The sequence below is a fragment of the Indicator indicator genome, chromosome 1, assembly GCF_027791375.1.
Source record: "Indicator indicator isolate 239-I01 chromosome 1, UM_Iind_1.1, whole genome shotgun sequence".
NCBI classification, from domain to species: domain Eukaryota; kingdom Metazoa; phylum Chordata; class Aves; order Piciformes; family Indicatoridae; genus Indicator; species Indicator indicator.
The window spans coordinates 119,396,035-119,413,446 of NC_072010.1; the positions used below are offsets into that span (position 1 = coordinate 119,396,035).

Consider the following 17,412-nt stretch of genomic DNA (forward strand, 5'->3'; position numbering starts at 1 on the left):
GAAAAAGAAAATGAATCCATGCCCCAGGAAAAAAGAGAAATGTTATAGTTTCAAGTTAGCTGAAAAGCACAACTAAAAACTGTCTACTTCTATGGAACTGTCACAGAGTATTATGAAGAAGGGCAAGTCAGCAGTAATATATATACTGAAAGACAAATAAGAGTCCATCCTAAGAGTCAAAACAATTAATTAGCTTTTTTGAAATTCAATGAGGAATGTTTTGAGTTGCCTTCTGAAAATGGTGTTATTTAGGTTTTGAATCCTTGATGAAGAGAGCCTTCATGGAACTGAGGTGTAATGAAATAATAGAATGCAGCAGTAAGCATCTTTTTAAAAGACTGGAAAGCAGTAGTGTAAGGAGTAATTAATGCTTAGCTAGTAATTTCAGCATAGATAGTAGAAATGGAAATCAGGATTCTGGCAATAATTCAGATATAGAAATGGGTAAACATATAGATACTTGAAAGAAGAAATCATGCTCAGAAGCAAGCTGATTTCAGTTTATCTTGCAACCAGAATATTTGAACCCATGAATGGTGTTGAGTACTGGTACAGATAATAGTGTGGAACATGGAAGGAAGTTTTACCTAGAAGTATTTTGTCTTCAGACTCACAATACACTATTTAGGAAATGTCATAATAACTAAAGCACATAAGTAGATATCTGTTGTGTAGAAGTTATCCCTATAGGAATGTTAACCAAGGCAGAAATTGCATCTGCAATATCTCAGAAGATACATAGATCAGCAGAAGATTTCTTCCAGCAATTCAAAGTGAAGGTAGTGAGAAATGAAAACAAGGTGGTATTCAGAAATGAAAAAGGTTATTGAAGTTATTAAAAGGTAGGACTTAAACTGAGAGGCCACAGTTATTGACAGATTTTGGTCAAAGTTTTTCTAGACTTAGATATTTTACTCAACAGAAGCAAGATTTTGAATTATTAAATGCATCAAGAGGGAAAATATTATTAGTAGAGTAAGAAGAGCAGAAAATGGAAAGTTAACGTATATCTGGAGCAGCATTATAGCACTTGGAAAAGGATTTTAATTTATATGCACAATAGCTGTTTAAAATCAAGTAATTATGGTTTTAATACAAATTACAGAATAATCATCTGCAAAACTGTATCTTTTTACATGCACTAAGAGAGGGTTAAAGTTTTGGAACATTTGTGTGATGAAATTGGTGGAGCACACTTTTAGAAGAAGTGATTGTGCTTTTAAATAGCACAAAAAGATTTTTGTTTATCAAGAAGAGACTCAGCTGAGTGGAAATTTAATCATGGTCTTATTCTGTGCAGCTGTGAAAAACCCAGCTGTTTAATTTAGGGCAGTGCTGGTCTGTGGCGTGGAGTAAGATATATCTGGCTTTATGGAATCTAGGCGCTTGGTTTTGGTAACAAAAAAGCAACAGGCCTCTCCATGAGCAAGACATAGAGCAGGAGACGCCATGTAATAAATGTTTTCTTGTCCTCAATGCTCACCTGGGCCAGTCTGACCACCGACTAATAGTCTACACCCCTCCTGTGGTGGAACTGCGAGGAATCTGACAGGAAACTTTCACAGTGCCAGAGGAAGAATTTGCCTCTAAGGAGCATTTAGCTTCTGTGTTTTGTAGTGATAGCAGATTTTGGTTTTGCTCGTTCATGATGTAGGAGCCTTCCGGTACCAAAGGGGAGGCCTACTGGAAAGATTGGGAGAGATTTTGTCAGGGAGTATAGTGGTAGAATGAGGAGTAATGTTTTTAAATTGAAAGAGGCTAGATTTAGATTAGATGTAAGGAAGAAATTACTTACAGTGAGGGTGGTGAGACCCTGGAACAGGTTGCCCAGAGAGGCTGTGGCTGCCACATCCCTGGAAGTGCTCAAGACCATGCTGAATGGGGCTTTCAGCAACTTCGTCTAGTGGAAGGTGCCTGCCAGTGGCAAGATGATCTTTAAGGTCCCTACCAACCCAAACCACTGTATGACTATGTCTAGTAATCTTAAGGTAATAAAGATACTTTCTGTGAACAGAATATATATATTTTTTTCTTTCAGTTTTATATTTCCTTGTGTACATCACTGTTTATTTTTAATCTGTCATGGCATTTCATGATTATGACTAACTACAAATGATTATTTTTAGTACAGGCAATTATCTGTGTGACAGCTTCAACCAGCATGATAATCCACTTATCTTAAATACAACTAAGGCTTTACTGTGCTCTGAATTTGGCTGTTCAGATTTCTTCCTTTTCACCTATGTAACTTTCTATTTTTTATGTTTAAAAATATACCTGTAAGTATGATGTACTGAAACATAGTTGTCAATGTAACTACTTTCATATCATAAATCTATGGCACCTCATCCATGAAATAAATACATGGTGTACACAGAAACTATCCCTAAACTATTGTTAAAACCATTGAAAAGTTTGTTAAAAAAAAACCAAAAAACCCTAAAATGTAGGTGCTTGTGCATCACATGGGCCTCTCCAGACTGCTTTTTCTCATAAGCTGCTGGCAGGACATTTTGCTGTTAGAGACAAAGAACCATGTGGGTTTAAGAAAGATGCTTAGCTTGAGAAACAGCTCTCTTAGGCAGTTAATTATTATTTCTTCATTCTCTACCAAATTTAGATTGCAATCTTTCTTATTCTTCTAGAACACACACACACATACACAATAAATAAAACAAAGAGAACTAAGCTGTGGGAAAAATTGCTACAGCTTGTTTCTTTTTGTCAGGAAGGGTTTAGATGTAATTCTGGTTTTGAATCTTGAGTCTCCCTCATTAGTCCCTAGCAATCACTAAAATATTCCATAATTCCCAAATAAGACAATAAATTTATCTAGGGGTTTTGGCGACTTGATTGTCACTGACTGGCTTGGTAAATAAAAGACCTTTAAAATCATGACACTGGAAAAAATCTGTGCCATGTAAGGAAATCCAGTCTGTGGAAACATTCAGATGGGTGATATTATCTACATGCCTTCAACTTTTCTACCCCAAACATTTTGAGGGCCAGAGTTATCAGGCAGTATTGTCATCTTTTTTATGTTTTCAAGTAGTATCACTGCAGGCTAGAGGAGGGAGGCTCCAGTTTTGACTGGATCTCTGAATGTTGCTGTAATACTCAGTACGTGGAATACTAATACTGACAAAATAATGGTAACGTTAATAGATGAACAAAGCTTTGGCCATTGGGGTTGCATAGTCTCAGTTGAGGCTTACACTGCCAGCAATTTGTATTCTCATATTTATCTTCTGCCACTGCAAATTGAAGATCTTTCTGATTTGTTTGACATGGAAAAGGCATCAGTTGAATCAAAGTAGACAGGATACAGTGTTTAGCATTCTTTTTTTTGAATAGCTGGGTAAGTGCGATCTTACTCTATGAAAAGATGTCTTAACTGGAACTGTACCACACAAGCCTCTGAGAGAAAGCAAGTAAAAAATGGTGTTTGTTGATATTTTTTTGTCATTTGGAAGGACATTAAGTTTCTGTGCTTTTAGTTTGCGTGTGGATGTTAAGAGAGACATTATCAGATTGATTCAAGAATTTAACTATTCTCCAGCCAACAGTTTGAGTCTTGTGTCAGAACTTTGTGCATCATTAATAATTTCTCCTATTTGTTTTCAAAGATTGGTTTGTAATCATGGGGATGCAGTACCCTCAGGGTTACCACAACGTACAGATTTAATTGCATCAGCAGTTACAGTGAAGTTTATTCTTAGTGCAGTTTATCCAGAAATATTTTATTTGGTTAATCTAATTTTGACTGGGGCTCATAGGCCTATGCTGATGCTTGTTACAAAAAAATATCCTGTTGCACAGGAGTTCACCAGAGGCAAACATTTGCAATCAGAATGGCAATGTAAACACTCTAAGCCAGGTTTGACAAGAGGCTTTGTAACAGCTGAGGTAACATACAGGCCATTTTTTTCCAGGAGAGCAGTAAGCTTCCTAGATTTCCTTGCATGCCTCACTGGTGATCTTTTTCTTCCCTTGGTTGTATTAACATCTAGGACATACGAAGAGCTCTGTAATAACTGAAGGCAACAAAACTCCTACTGCAAAGACGATGTAGTCTTCAAAATCAGTCCTTCTCCTCCTCTCCACCAACTCTATAAAGCAAATGGAGATCTTTCAGAACTGTAATTATTAGTCCTGGTTCTTAATTTCCAAAACTTGTGCATTTGCTGATATACTACAAGTGCCCTCAGAAGCTTACCCAGAAATTACTGAAGCTCCAGTATCAGCAACAAATCCTTGATATCTACAGGAATGACTAGTCATTTGGTGCCAGCACTGGCCTATCAGATGGATCTCAGAAACATTTCTTCTTCCTTACACTGGGCTATTGAGCAGCATAAGCAATCTTGGGAGAGGGTTATCTTTAGCTCTTCCTGGCATGGGGTTTCATTCTCTGCTGATGGTGTCAAAGCATAAACTGGTCTCTCTCCTGTCTTCCATTCTTGCCAGGAGGGCAAGTTCGGTGTTGCTTTTTGCCCTCTCTTTGTACCAATTTCTGTTTCTCTTCCCCCAGCTTTGCCCTGAAAGCTACCCATCAGGGCAAACTTACAATGCATGTGAAGTGTGGCTTGACACTTGATTAATATTCTGTTCTCTGCTGGGATCTTCTCCCCGCCTTGTCCTCTGCCATTGTTAATTCTCTCTATTTTACACTAATGCTGTTGTGCATGTTTTGTGTTTACAGATTAATTAATCATGTGCATCAGAATGCAAAACATTATTAGGTAGGGACAAAACAGGGCAATAACTTGTTAATTCCCTAACTTGTTGGATAATTGTAACGACAAAATTAATCTCTGCTAATACTCCATGCCAATATGGCATCCCTGGTAAAAGGCTTCAGTAGTAGTTGTTGTTATTGTTGTTATTATTGTTGTTATATTATTACTATGATGACAATGATGATTATGATTATTTTTGGTATGTATAGCCAGCTACTGAGGAAAAACTCCTGCAAGATTCTCAGAGTTTGAGTAATTTCCATTAGACCTCCTTGAACAGATTTCAAATTTAAGTAGATACATTCTTTAAAGATCTAAATACAGCATTTCCCAGTCAGTGCACTTCAATATTTACTTTTTCCCCTCTCTGAAATTTAGTGATTATTAACTGGTTTTAATTCCTTTACTTAAAACTAATGTAGGCTGTTGTTTTTGTGAACAGAAACTTGATAGTTGATATCACCAGTGGAGCATTTTCAGAACATGAAATGATGACACTTGGGCGCTATTACAGTGAGAAAGATGAATATGAAATGGACCTCCACTTCCTCCTTGCAATGGCTCAAGAACAATTGAAGAAAAATAACTTTGAGAATTTTGGACAAATGTCTGCAGTGCTTATGTACAACGACCGTGAAAAGCAAGTCACTTCTGTATATTCTAAGCTGTTATTTGGGAAGCTCTGCTCATAAACCTATGTACTTTCTCTTTATTGCTAAGAAATGATATATCATGGCCAAAATATTTGTAATGTTAGGCCTCTCTTGACACTTGACAGTAGACAAGAAAAGGATAGCTTTTCTGTCTCTTTTTCGTTTTGCTTGTGGACTTTTTGTTACAGCTGCTGTGCTGAACATTCTGTGACATAATCAGATGCCTGTTCACATGCAAAACACAGTTATTTTAAGTCAAAGAAGGAAAACAGTAGTTTAAGGGGTGACAAAAGGATTTGGAGATGATTATTTATATGACCTGTTTGCCCTTTTTGTGCTCTGATGTCCCAGATAAAGAATCACAGAGAAATGCTAAGGACCTCGGCGTGGGGGGACTGCTTGCCATGTGCACTGCAATTTCTTTGCTGTGTAACAGCAAAATTTCATAAAAACTTGTTTTCTTTTCCTGTGATATTCTTCATACTCAAGGTATAACTGGAAATTACCTGATGCACGGTTCTCACTGTCTTTTTCTGTTTTTGTAGATGTGGAGTGCTTCCTCGTGAGGTGTGCAGGACTGTTTGCAAGTCCTTTAAGTTGCCGCTGGCTGATGATGATCTACAAGCTTTACTGACCATGTAAGTCAAGGGCAGACAGTATGACCTGCATGCATGAGTGCAAATCACTGCTAAATATCTACTGCAGAGACAATACTTAAGGATTTGTCATTTAGCTAACATTAACTGCTTCATGATGCTTATTTTGCCCCTATACACATGGACTATTTAGAATATTTATAATTAACCAAGGTACATCCATATTAGTAACTTCTCTTTGTTTTGTAGATCATCTGTTTTTTTGCCAGATTATATGGAATTAGTCTTCTGGGAATCAGCTACTGAAACTTGCCATTATCAATGACATTCTCTTTTTTTGTGTGTTAGTTGTTCCTGCATGTGTATAAGGTGAAAAAATAATCTTATGAAAGTGCATTATATCAGTTTTAAGAAACATACCAAGATGAATACAATGAAATGTCCTTGAATGAAATAGACATCATCTCTAATACACAAAAGTGATTTCCTCCTCCAATTAATCTCATATGTAACATATTTTATTGCAATTAAAAAGGAAAAGGATTGTTTGCATGGTTTTAGTACTTTTCCATAGCACATTTAATTGTTTCGAAACAAAGTGCTTGGCTGGGTGTATTAATGGGAATAGAAGTTAAAAGAACTCCTATTCAGTGCACTTGTATTAAAGGCTAGAGTTCAGAGTCACCTGTTGTGTTTTGAACACTCATGTCTTGTTGAGTTTGATTTTCATGGCCAGATTTTCTGGTAACAGGTTTAAATGTGTGCTCATTGATATCTTTTTTGTCTTCTTTCCCTTCTTTCCCTTGTGGGTATTGCTAGTTTAAGACTAACCATAGAGTTGAAAAGTCCTCCAAGGGGCTAGATAGGCACAGGAAATTGTAATCTTTTGTTATTTTATCCCATAAGCCCTGCATTTGTTATATAGATAGGTTGCAGAGTCAATTTGGCCCTTTTCTGCCTCTCTCTTCTCAGTGTGGATCTCTTATCACTTGCAATTTGGGGGAGGTTTGGGCTTGGCAAAGCCAGTTTTGTAGCAATGCTATTAAGCCTAGCTTGGCAGGGTGAGGGTTAGGGAGGAATGGTGGGGAGGCATTGAAGCCTGGGTTGTTGGAAGGCTTTTGGCTTAACGAGCTGGTTGCAAGCTGAAATATGAATTTGAGTCTTTCACATTCATGTAAATAATGTAAATATTTGTACATAGTACAGCCTTTTAAATTTCCAATTCTGTATGGAGCAGTTTTATTTTACTCCTTTCAGGAGTGGTAAAATATGCTTTCTGTCCATTCTAAAACTAAACTAAGACAGTGGGAAATCTAAAATGTTTGTCTATGCCTTGGTACTGTGTTAAAGGAAGAGCATGTCTTGTCTTCTGTCATGTCTGGATTCATTCAGGTAGATATGCTTCTTGTTTTCTGGAGGAAACTAAGCATCTGGATTTGTCAAATAATGAAAAGACTTTTATTTGGCAGAAATGTCGAATCATACTGCAAACAAGACTTCTTACTTAAATAAGTATCAGCAAGGCTTCATTAAGAAGCCTAAGGGGGTATTTTTCACAAAGGCCCTGTTCCCAGGCCAAAAACCTTTAGTATGGTTCCTTCCAGTAGCCAGATAGATGACTTGGGCAATTTGTTTGCCATTTGTCACTTCTGACAGGTTACAAGCATTAGTCATCAGAAGCATGTCTGAATTTTAACATTAATCTAGACCTCATTTTTTAGAACTCCCACTAAGTTGCCCAACACAAAAAGTATTGGAGGACAATTGACATCCTGTATTAGACAAGTGGTTCTCATAGTTTCCACTTCATAAAGGCTGCGATTGAATAGATAGGCAAACAAGGGCCTGGGGGTTTTCCTTGATGTACTAACTCAATGGTGATGAAAAACAGACAAGTCTGGCACATCATAGGCTCCAGAAATGTGTTTATTGTTTGTGGTATTATTTATATCAGGGAAAGCTTTTGTGAGTTCAGCTTTTCTCCTGAAGAGTCTCCATGTAGGCAGTTAGAAAAGGAAGAGCCCAGTACACTATAATAACAATTAGAGATAAGATCAGAAGACAAGGAAGAGACTAAATGCTGGATTTCACCCAGCTTTTTAGTCAGGCCCCCACAACAGCTGAATTAGGATTCAGATGCTCTAGTTTATTTCTGTAGGCGATGGGAGGAGAAAGTTGCCTCCTCAGCCTGTATAAGAGCTGGATTTCAAAATTATCATCCACTAGCATTTGTCTGTAAAGGAGCTGTGGCCAGTCTGTATTGCAGATTTCTCTATGAGAAAGGTAAATGGTATGAAGCTGGTTTTCAGAAATCAGTGTAAGCAGTATGTCATATGATAGAGAGCTATGTGTAATGCTGGTTCTAAATTACACCGTCAGCTGCTTCAAAAGATGCCAGCTTATGTGGTGAGTTGCTGCACTTCAGTTAAGAAGGAAGTTTGTCACTTTCTTAATAATGTGTGCAGTTGGCACTGCTTATTAAATCATTGTTCCATGAGGGTGCAGAGACAGGAAAAGATTTTTTTAAAGTCTATTTAATAGGAGTTAATTTCCAGTAATTAGGAAATTAACAAGTAGAGTTGGCTGAATGAGACTTTTCCTTTCCTCTTGCTTCCTGTAGTTTTCTTTGAGACTGAATCATCATGAAGCAGACAGGTTTATTGTTAATGAAGAGCAGACTCACTCCTGGGGAGTATGCAATTTAGTGTGGGCAAAGTTTATTAACAATGTTCTTTTCCTATTTGGGGGGGGGGGGATGTAATTTTGTGTCCACTAATGTTTGCAAAGCAAGTGGGGGTGGTGTTCCTACTGTGTGTATCTGTATTTATATAGGAAGAAAGTAGTACAATAAAAGTTGTTGGATTGATTCCTAAGAAAATCAGTATGTATAGCTAATGCACTAGCTGGACCCTATTCAGCTATAAAATGATGCTAGACGATGTGATCAGATGATAGTTGAAGACTGAAGTTAGATGTTTATTCAGCTTTTCTATCTGAGGTTAGGTGGTGAAGGCTTTCTGTAGGGCTTGATGGTTCTGGTTTTCCTTTTTGAAAGGTAATACTTTATTATCAAAGTATTTATTATTTACATTTGTAAATTATACTGCAATGATCTGTCGCTTATTGAAAGCGTGGGATGGGACTAGAAGTTACTCAGTTTGTGCTCACCTCCAGATGACCCAAAACTTTGTTTACTGTACCCAAAGGCTGAGGTTATGTAAGAGCCTTTCATACTGTCTAGACTAAATTTATATTTTTAATCATGGGATGATGAAATAGTGGGATTTAAGTACCCAGCAATGTGTCCCATTTTTCTTATTTACCTGAGCTGAGTTACCAAAAAGTATTTCCTTTCTCCATCTGTATTTTTTCACTTAGTTTTTTAATCACACGGCAATACAGACTTTGAATCACAATGTACTAAGCCATGCAGATAGTGTGCAATTGTTTCTACACAGAAACTACATTAGTCATTATAAATAATTCTTTAAATGTATTCAGGCATAATAAAAATTTATAGTTTGTTTAATGAATAAACCTTGCTAAAGTGCTTAAATAATGATTTTAGGTTTTTGTTTGTTTGTGTGTTTGGTTGATTGTTTTTTTCTGTGATTTTATTTACTGCAATGCTAAATGTATGCTAACAAGAACTTAGAAAGATGCAGTCACTTCCCAGAGGATATTTAAACAGCTGATAGATGAGGAAAGAAAAAATGGAGGGAAGAAAGAATGGATGGCAAGCTTACAAGTATTACATGTTGATTGTTCCATATTAGACGGAAGTGCATGTCCCTGTTTTTAAAAATATGGCTTTTAATTTCTGTTAAAAAGAGTTGCATAGTTCTTCTCCTCTCCACAGTACTGGGCTGAGAATGTTGGACTCTAGAGGGGCTGTTTTAAAACAGTTAACCCCTAGTGTCTCAGGTAGCAGTGGCTGGTAACAATAGACCTCCTATGTGGTCATGCCAGTTCTCAAGTTACTAGTTGGCCAGGCCAGACTTTTCCCTGGTTTTACCTAGCTGCCTACCTGCAATGTATTTTTTAGGGCTGACTATTCCTTTCAGGAAGCAAATCCTCTTTTCCTGCTACATCAAATATACTGGTAATAGGAGCAGGCCTGGAAATGATCTTTCTCATGCAGTCTTCTGCTCATTATCTTTGATGCCTGAGACTCCCTGTGTCTTTTTTTGATGAAGAGACTCTCTAGCGTTAGTATTTGGTTTTCTTTAAAGAAATTATTTCTGTTATTCAGTACCCTGAGGAACTGACGATTCAATTTATAGTTGTTCAAGATGCCAACAAATATATACACAAGACAGTAGCCATTACTTAATTTGTACTAATCAGCTGCACAGACTTGCCTGTGCTTCCTGTTTTAAATCTTTCCATGTGAGCAGTTTATGACAATTTAGGTGTATTCCACAGAGGCTTTCAAACAGGCTAAAGAATCCCAGCATTTTTTTCTAAGGTTAAAGCAGCACAATGGTTCTCCTCTATTATTATTATCAGATTGACTTCTTAATAAATATTATTCAAAACGAAGCAATTAAAAACCCCTCTGCATGTACATCAACTTGTCACATAAATACTTGGGTTAAAGGTTTCTTGACGGAAAATCAAAAAATACAAGTAGCCTTTACTCACCAAAGCATCTTCAGGAATGGTCATAATATGATGTATCCAGGTTGTTCAGATATCTGGAGTATTTCATTATGGATATATTTTCAGAAGCAGAAATGTGCTATTATTTCTGTAATGACAAAGAGAAAAAATAATCTCTGCCAACTATGATAGGGATTGGTGAAGTCATAGGGCAAAACTGAAGAGAAACAGAGTTTCAGGAGATCTTTGTTGCATCTTCTTGATAAGACAAATCTAATTTCCTTTCCTGAAGAGCACTGCCAGTTTCATTGGCATTAACTCCAGCCCCTGAAATGTATGACATCTCTGTCCTAATAATGCACTATTTGATAACATCTCCTCAGTCCATCTGGATACTCTGTGCCAAATTGCAAGTATGTGCTTTTAGTAGATTGATACAATAAGTCACAGCAGGAAAGAGATGTAAAGAGCAGATTTTTTTTTTTGTGAATTATCCTAGAGTAATATTATAAGCTGCTTCCTGTTTAAATACAGGATTTAGGAATCATATTTCCGCTACCCATGTTAAAGTTAACTTCATGCCCATGTTGTCATCTCAGTTTGCTAGTGCTGTCACATCAGAGGACTTTACGTTAATGTTTGTCTAAAGCAGAAGCAATACTTTCCTTAACTTCATTTTCTCAACATAAAGTTTAAGCAGTTACACACATTCACTTGTTCTTAATTTTTAAAAATCCTGTTCACACAGCTCTGCATCTTGGCAGTAGACTTAATCTTTTGAATTTTATAATGGCTAGAAGATGAATACATATAGAGTAAAAGGAAAAAAAAAAAGTCATGCAATTCTGAAATTCAAAATCTGTGTGCCATAGCTTTTTTTCCAAGAGGTATAAGCTTCTTTATTTTCTTGTTACTTCTAAAGGAAAATTTTTCTTTTCCCAATTACTACCTGCAAAAAACCTGAAGCAAACAAGAACCCCCTAGAAGTGGAAAGGATAATTTTCTCATATATTTGATATATATTCCCCAAAAGTAAGGCTTTCTGAAAAAGTTAACTTGTGTGTAAGCTGTTACAAAGAAGCAAGCTACCAGGGTCTCTTATGGCAGTGTTTCAGGCTTCTCTTTAATACTAGTAACAGTAGCATTCTTTTCTGACTTTGCTTTCATCTTCAGCGTAACTCACTGTACTTAACATCCCAGTTTATCACTAACATCTCTGTTTATGGCTCTCAGTATATTTTATTATTGTCTCTCCTGCTGACTATTGAATGAAAAGTGTGGGGGAAGGAGGAGGAGAGGATGAGTTGCAGTTTATTGCAGTTTATTTCTGTCACTAGATATATTTCTTCTCTTATCCAATATTGTTTTCCCAGTTTTTGCTGTAAATTCTCCCTTAAAGTACCTGGGTTAATTTTTACCAGAACTCTCTGCAGTGATTAAAGGGGTTTGAGACTCATATTTTGTGCAGTGGTATTTCGTTAATAACAAGATAAAATGGTTTTTTTTAAAGACTTGGCTCATGAAGTTGATCCTGCTCCTCTGCAGTAGTACTTGTTTCACCAGATTACCAGGGAGAATGGTTTAACTTGATGTTTCCCACCAGAGAGTAGGTATTGGGTCATGCTAGTCGTATACTTCTGTCCATGGACCCTAGCGAAGCATAGACACTACCAGGGTGTGCTTATATGCCTAACCCAGGTCCCTTTTAGCTGTAGGTAGTGTTAGGTGAGACAGATGTCATTCACAGAGTCTGATAGCACAGTATTTACAGCAGAGCAGTTTAGCTGTTCATTTCAGCAATGATTTGCACGGTGCCTTCAGCTTGCAGGTGTCTTTCTAGCATTTGAGTAGTCCAACTGAAGTTGGAGTGGTTCTCCAAGTGCCTGAATCACCCAAAGGTTTTGCTAAAATTAGGACTTTTTTTCTGAAGCTGTTTCATCCAAATCAATGGCAAGAAGAATGGAGTGGCTTGCAAATCTGCTTCCATGGGGTTTGTTGTTGTGTTACTTGTTATTACTGCAGGCCAATAATTTTAGAAGTTTAAAGGAGGGAGATAACGTGTTCCACATCTACAGTCCTTAGCTGGCTGCATCTATATCTTCACATATTTAGGGGAGTGTCTTAACTGACACAATTATATATTTATTCCATGGAAACAGAGAAAAATGCCATAAAACAACTAGCAAATGACAAGGTTTGTCTTTATTAACTCTGGCTGTCATTTGATAAATTAGACTTGCATGTTTGTAAATTGTAAATTGATCCCAAGGTGTGTGCATACAGCATTTTTGAAGGATTGCTTATTTTCTGGAAATTATTGTAGAAGCCATTTAAAAGCAGGTTAGTTGTTTTATAGTTCAGCACTCTTGTATCATTTTGTTTCTTTTCTACACAAAGGAATCATAAATTGATCATCCCAACTCTGTTTGTCACCAATTGTGAGATCCCAGTATTGGAAAAGGTTGGGCAATCCTTCAAAAGTAAAATGAAATTAGTTGAAATGAAGTAAAGCTTAAAGAAGTTGAATTCCACTATGAAAGACAACAATAAGGTATAAAAGTATGGAATAGAATGTATGATACAGAAATCCTGACATTTTGGTAGCGTTTTTTGTACTCTTTCCAGTGTTTGGTAATAAAGGAGTAGGAAAATTGGTTGTATATTAGCATGGTGTAGATAACACGATACAACTTTGTTGAAAATTTCTTCTCACCATAAATCCTTTTATGGATATTCTGCTTAGGTTTGAAGATGACCATAAGCAAGTGGAATATAAAAAGTTTGTGGATGGGCTGAACTGGAGAGAGAATCTAATCCCTGCTTTCCAGACGATAAAGGTTCCTCCCAAGGTAAAACCAGTGCCTCTGAGCAAAGGCACAGTACAGTACATTGATATAACCTGTCCAGCTTTAACAGGAGTTCTTTATCCAATGGAGACCACAGCAGTTTTCATATTTGTGTGTTTGTGCCTGTTTTCTTCAAGTAATTATTTTTTTATGGGAGATTTAGAATGAAGCAGAGGAGTCAAACAGGGACAAGGAGCCCTGTCACACCCTTTTGCCTAATAGGTGTCACATCTGTGTGAGATTTTTCTGGAAGGAGAAAAAAAAAGAGGGAGGGGGAGAAACAGGTTTATTTGTCCATGAACAATGAGTATGAATACTGCTTCACCTACAAACATCATTATAACATGTCCAACAGTCTGTTTGCATGCTGATAAGGAAATACTTTAAACTTCCCTGACACTGCAAAAAATATCTACGTATTTTTTATAACTCCATAGAAACTAAGTAACACTAAATTGAGTGGCAGTGTTGATCTGCTTGAGGGTAAGAAGGCACTGCAGAGAGATCTGGGCAGGTTAAATTGATGGGCTGAGGCCAATGGAATGAAGTTTAACAAGATCAAGTGCTGGGTCCTGCATTTTGGTCACAACAACCCCAAGCAATGCTACAGTCCTGGGGAAGAGTGGCTGGAAAGCAGCCCAGTGCAAAAGGGTCTGGGGATGCTGGTGGACAGCTGGCTGGACATGAGCCAGCAGTGTATTCAGGTGGCCAAGAAGGCCAACGGCTTCCTGGCCTGTATCAAAAACAGTGTGTCCGTGTCCAGGAGTAGGGAAGTGATTGTGCCCCTGTGCTCAGCCCTGGTGAGGCCACAGCTCGAGTTCTGTGTTGAATTCTGGCTGCCACGGTACAGTAAAGACATCGAGATCCTGGAGCGTGTCCAGAGAAGAGCAACAAGGTGGTGAGGGGTTTGGAGGGCATGTCATATGAGGAGTGACTGAAGGAGCTGGGGTGGTTCAGTCTGGAGAAGAGAAGGCTAAGGGGACATCTTATAGCTCTCTACAACTACCTGAAAGGAGGTTGTAGTGAGGCTGGTGTTGGTTTCTTCTCCCAGGTAACTAGCAATTAGGACAAGAGGAAATGGGTTTATGTTGTGCCAGGGGAGGTTTGGATTGGACATGAGGAAAAAATTCTTTACTGAGAAAGTGGTGAGGCATTGGAACAAGTTACCCAGGGAGGTGGTAGAGTTTCCTGGGGTGGTCAAGAAGCTATAGATGTGGTGCTTCAGGACATGGTTTAGTGGTCATGGTAGCTGGGTTTTGGTTGGACTTGATGATCTTAAAGGTCTCTTACAGCCTTAGTGATTCTGTGGTTCTATCATAATACACCACATCACTGGTAGGTGTACAGCAAGATGGATCAACTTTGTATGTCTCCACCAGCTTGCTACTTAGGGTAAATAAGAATGTGGTATCAACAGACTGCTGAGATTAATCTGGTCATGCCATCTTGTGCTGAGTGGAACATTTTAAAATAGATGGTGCATAAAGCAATTATGCTGATTGTAAAAAAACCTTTGCAACAGATAAATCTGAAGCGCTTCTGCCAATGTGTAGTTTTGCTCTTTTGGCCTACCTAGTGTGTTACTTTGTTGTACAGAACGTGCTTGATGTTATTCAGACATAGCATTCCTTTAAATTCAAGTTCTGCAGTGACTTAGTTTAAAGCAGCATTCCTCAAGTAGTGTGCTATTAGCCCAGCTCCTCTCTCCTGCTTGGTTTACCAGCTTTTCCTTCTGTAGCATCTCAGACTGCTGGTGATGTCTAATGAGGGCCCAATGCTTGCTAGATTGCTCTGCTTTCATGATGGTTTACTTTTCATTTGTCATTGACAAGGGCTTTTCCATCTCATGCAGATAAAATCAAGGTTCTTCCACGTATTTTACACAGTCCTGTAGTCCAAAGTGTGCATTAGTTTTTGTTCAGTGGGTATTTTTTGTTTTTACAGAGTAATTCTGTGCTTAAGTTATAACTCAATATTTAAACAGTGACTGCTCTCAAGAGATTATGTCAGGATAAGGGGCTTCATGAGCCTCAGTACCACAAAAACAAAAAGAAGGTCAGAGCCTGTGCCTGGAGCATTTTTTTCTTGAAGCTGGTGCTAAGCTCTCTACCAAAAAGCAAGGATGAAAAGTAGAGACACAGTTACACTTGGCTGTTTTATGTGTTTGACCGTTTTTTCCCCCCTCACAGAAAGTTTGACCTGATTTCTGGCAGGTGAGGGAAGGAGGTGGCTCAGACCCGGGTGAAGGTGGGGTGCAAGTGGCAGTGAACCCAGGAGGCAGCCTTCACAAGTTGAAGGTGTGAAGGAAGAGTTTCTTGTGAAGCAAACAGTAGTTTGAAGTGGACATTTAAATGTATGTTCTGATCAGGATGGGTATGAAGGAGACGTTACCTTTGCTTGGAGGACAGCTGGTGGATGGTCTTTCCAGGAGTGGCTGATGCCTAAGAGTCCCAGTTGAGAACATTACATGGAGTTATGGGAGAAAAGTGAGAGGTGAAATCAAAAGGGAAGAAAGAGAATCGATAGAAATTATCCTAAGTCCTCATCATGCTGAGATAATCAGCTCCTCAACAGCTCCAAAGCCTTGCTGTGACTGTCACACTGACATACAGCACTGTTTTTAATGAGCTGCACCCAAACCGAGGCCAGTATAATTTGCTGAGCTTTATTGAAGTTGTGATTTTGTTAGTTATCTGCAATATCTAGGCTATCTTTGGTATAGTGCAAAAATATTTTAATGAAGAGATCAATATGAAATGGAAAAGCAGAGAAGAAGGAATTTAAATCTTGCTCAACTTTAGAATCCAATTGTCATTCTGTTCATGAATCACCACGAGTGCACAGCAATACTGGGGGCTACAATAGCTGTGTTTGACAGATTTCAGCAATTGACAGATTTCAGCAACAGAGTTGTGCTTGTTTAGCTGACTTTTTTTCTCCAACTCATTATTTTTGGTGTGGAAACATAGATGGCTTGCAAGACTTGCGAGGTAAGTGTTGTAGTGAAGGAAATCTAACATTATTTAAGTTGAAAATACCTGCAAAAGGGCTAATGATATAAAATATTTTTTATAAAATATGCTGCAAGATTGGTAAAAATGTGCATGTAGTAATCTTGAAAGAGAATGTGCTCTATGAATGGCCACTTTTTCACTAATTTATATGTAGAAATGAAGCAGCTCATTCAATCTTATGTTGACTAGCTTTTAATAATTCTTATATCAGCCTTCTAAGATACTCTCTGGGTTACTAATTTCAGAATGAAGATGACTGGAGTGGACAAGCACCATCCCTTCCTGTGAACAGGATCAAATACTTACCTCTTCTGGATGATCTGTTTGGCAAGGAGGAATAATCTGATCTGCTTTTGGATTAGTGTTTCAGCTCCAAAGCTTACTTAGACAGATACTGCAAACATTCCTTGTAAAGCAACAAAACCAGATATAGATTTTACTGCATTTAATTTCTTATTCCACCATAGCTGTATACATTGTGTGGGTTTGTAACTCTTTCTGAATCAGCAGTATTCTTTCATACTTATACAAACATAATTAAAACTGTGTCCTCTGATCTTTGCGTCTGGTTACATGGAGGATTTACAAGTATTGAGAAATCTTTGGGTCAAACAGGAAAGTCAGACCCATCCTATCTTATTCTGCAAACAAAGGTTGTGGGATGACCTTTTAAAGTGTTAGGCTGGACTGTTTTACATTGGACCATATTAGCACAAGAAGTTAATCCATTCAGATTTCCTCTCTTGTTTTTTTTTTAACTTATGTTTTTGCCACATCCCTGTGTTGATGCTCAAGTGCTGTTTGTGTCCAAGTTTGTTAGTTTATGGAGGAAAATCCTAGCAAGGTTTTAGCGCAGTACAAAGTTGCTCTGGTATCAGAGATAATTATAGCCTTCCAGTGAAGCAGTAAATATTTTACAAGCACAGCATGGAAGCTATCAGTCCTTGCTTTTTTTCTAAAAT

The 17,412-nt window shown here is 37.8% G+C and overlaps 1 protein-coding gene across 1 annotated transcript in view; it reads left to right on the forward strand.

Moving 5' to 3' along the window:
• EFHC2 (EF-hand domain containing 2) overlaps nucleotides 1–16,791 on the forward strand; it is a 64,931-nt gene extending 48,140 nt beyond the window's left edge. Inside the window, exons 12-15 of the mRNA XM_054388113.1 lie at nucleotides 5,182–5,379; nucleotides 5,938–6,030; nucleotides 13,334–13,439; nucleotides 16,696–16,791. Of these exons, the coding sequence (XP_054244088.1) occupies nucleotides 5,182–5,379; nucleotides 5,938–6,030; nucleotides 13,334–13,439; nucleotides 16,696–16,791 (493 nt within the window). The remainder of the gene's footprint in view (nucleotides 1–5,181; nucleotides 5,380–5,937; nucleotides 6,031–13,333; nucleotides 13,440–16,695) is intronic.
• Nucleotides 16,792–17,412: the final 621 nt, after the last annotated feature.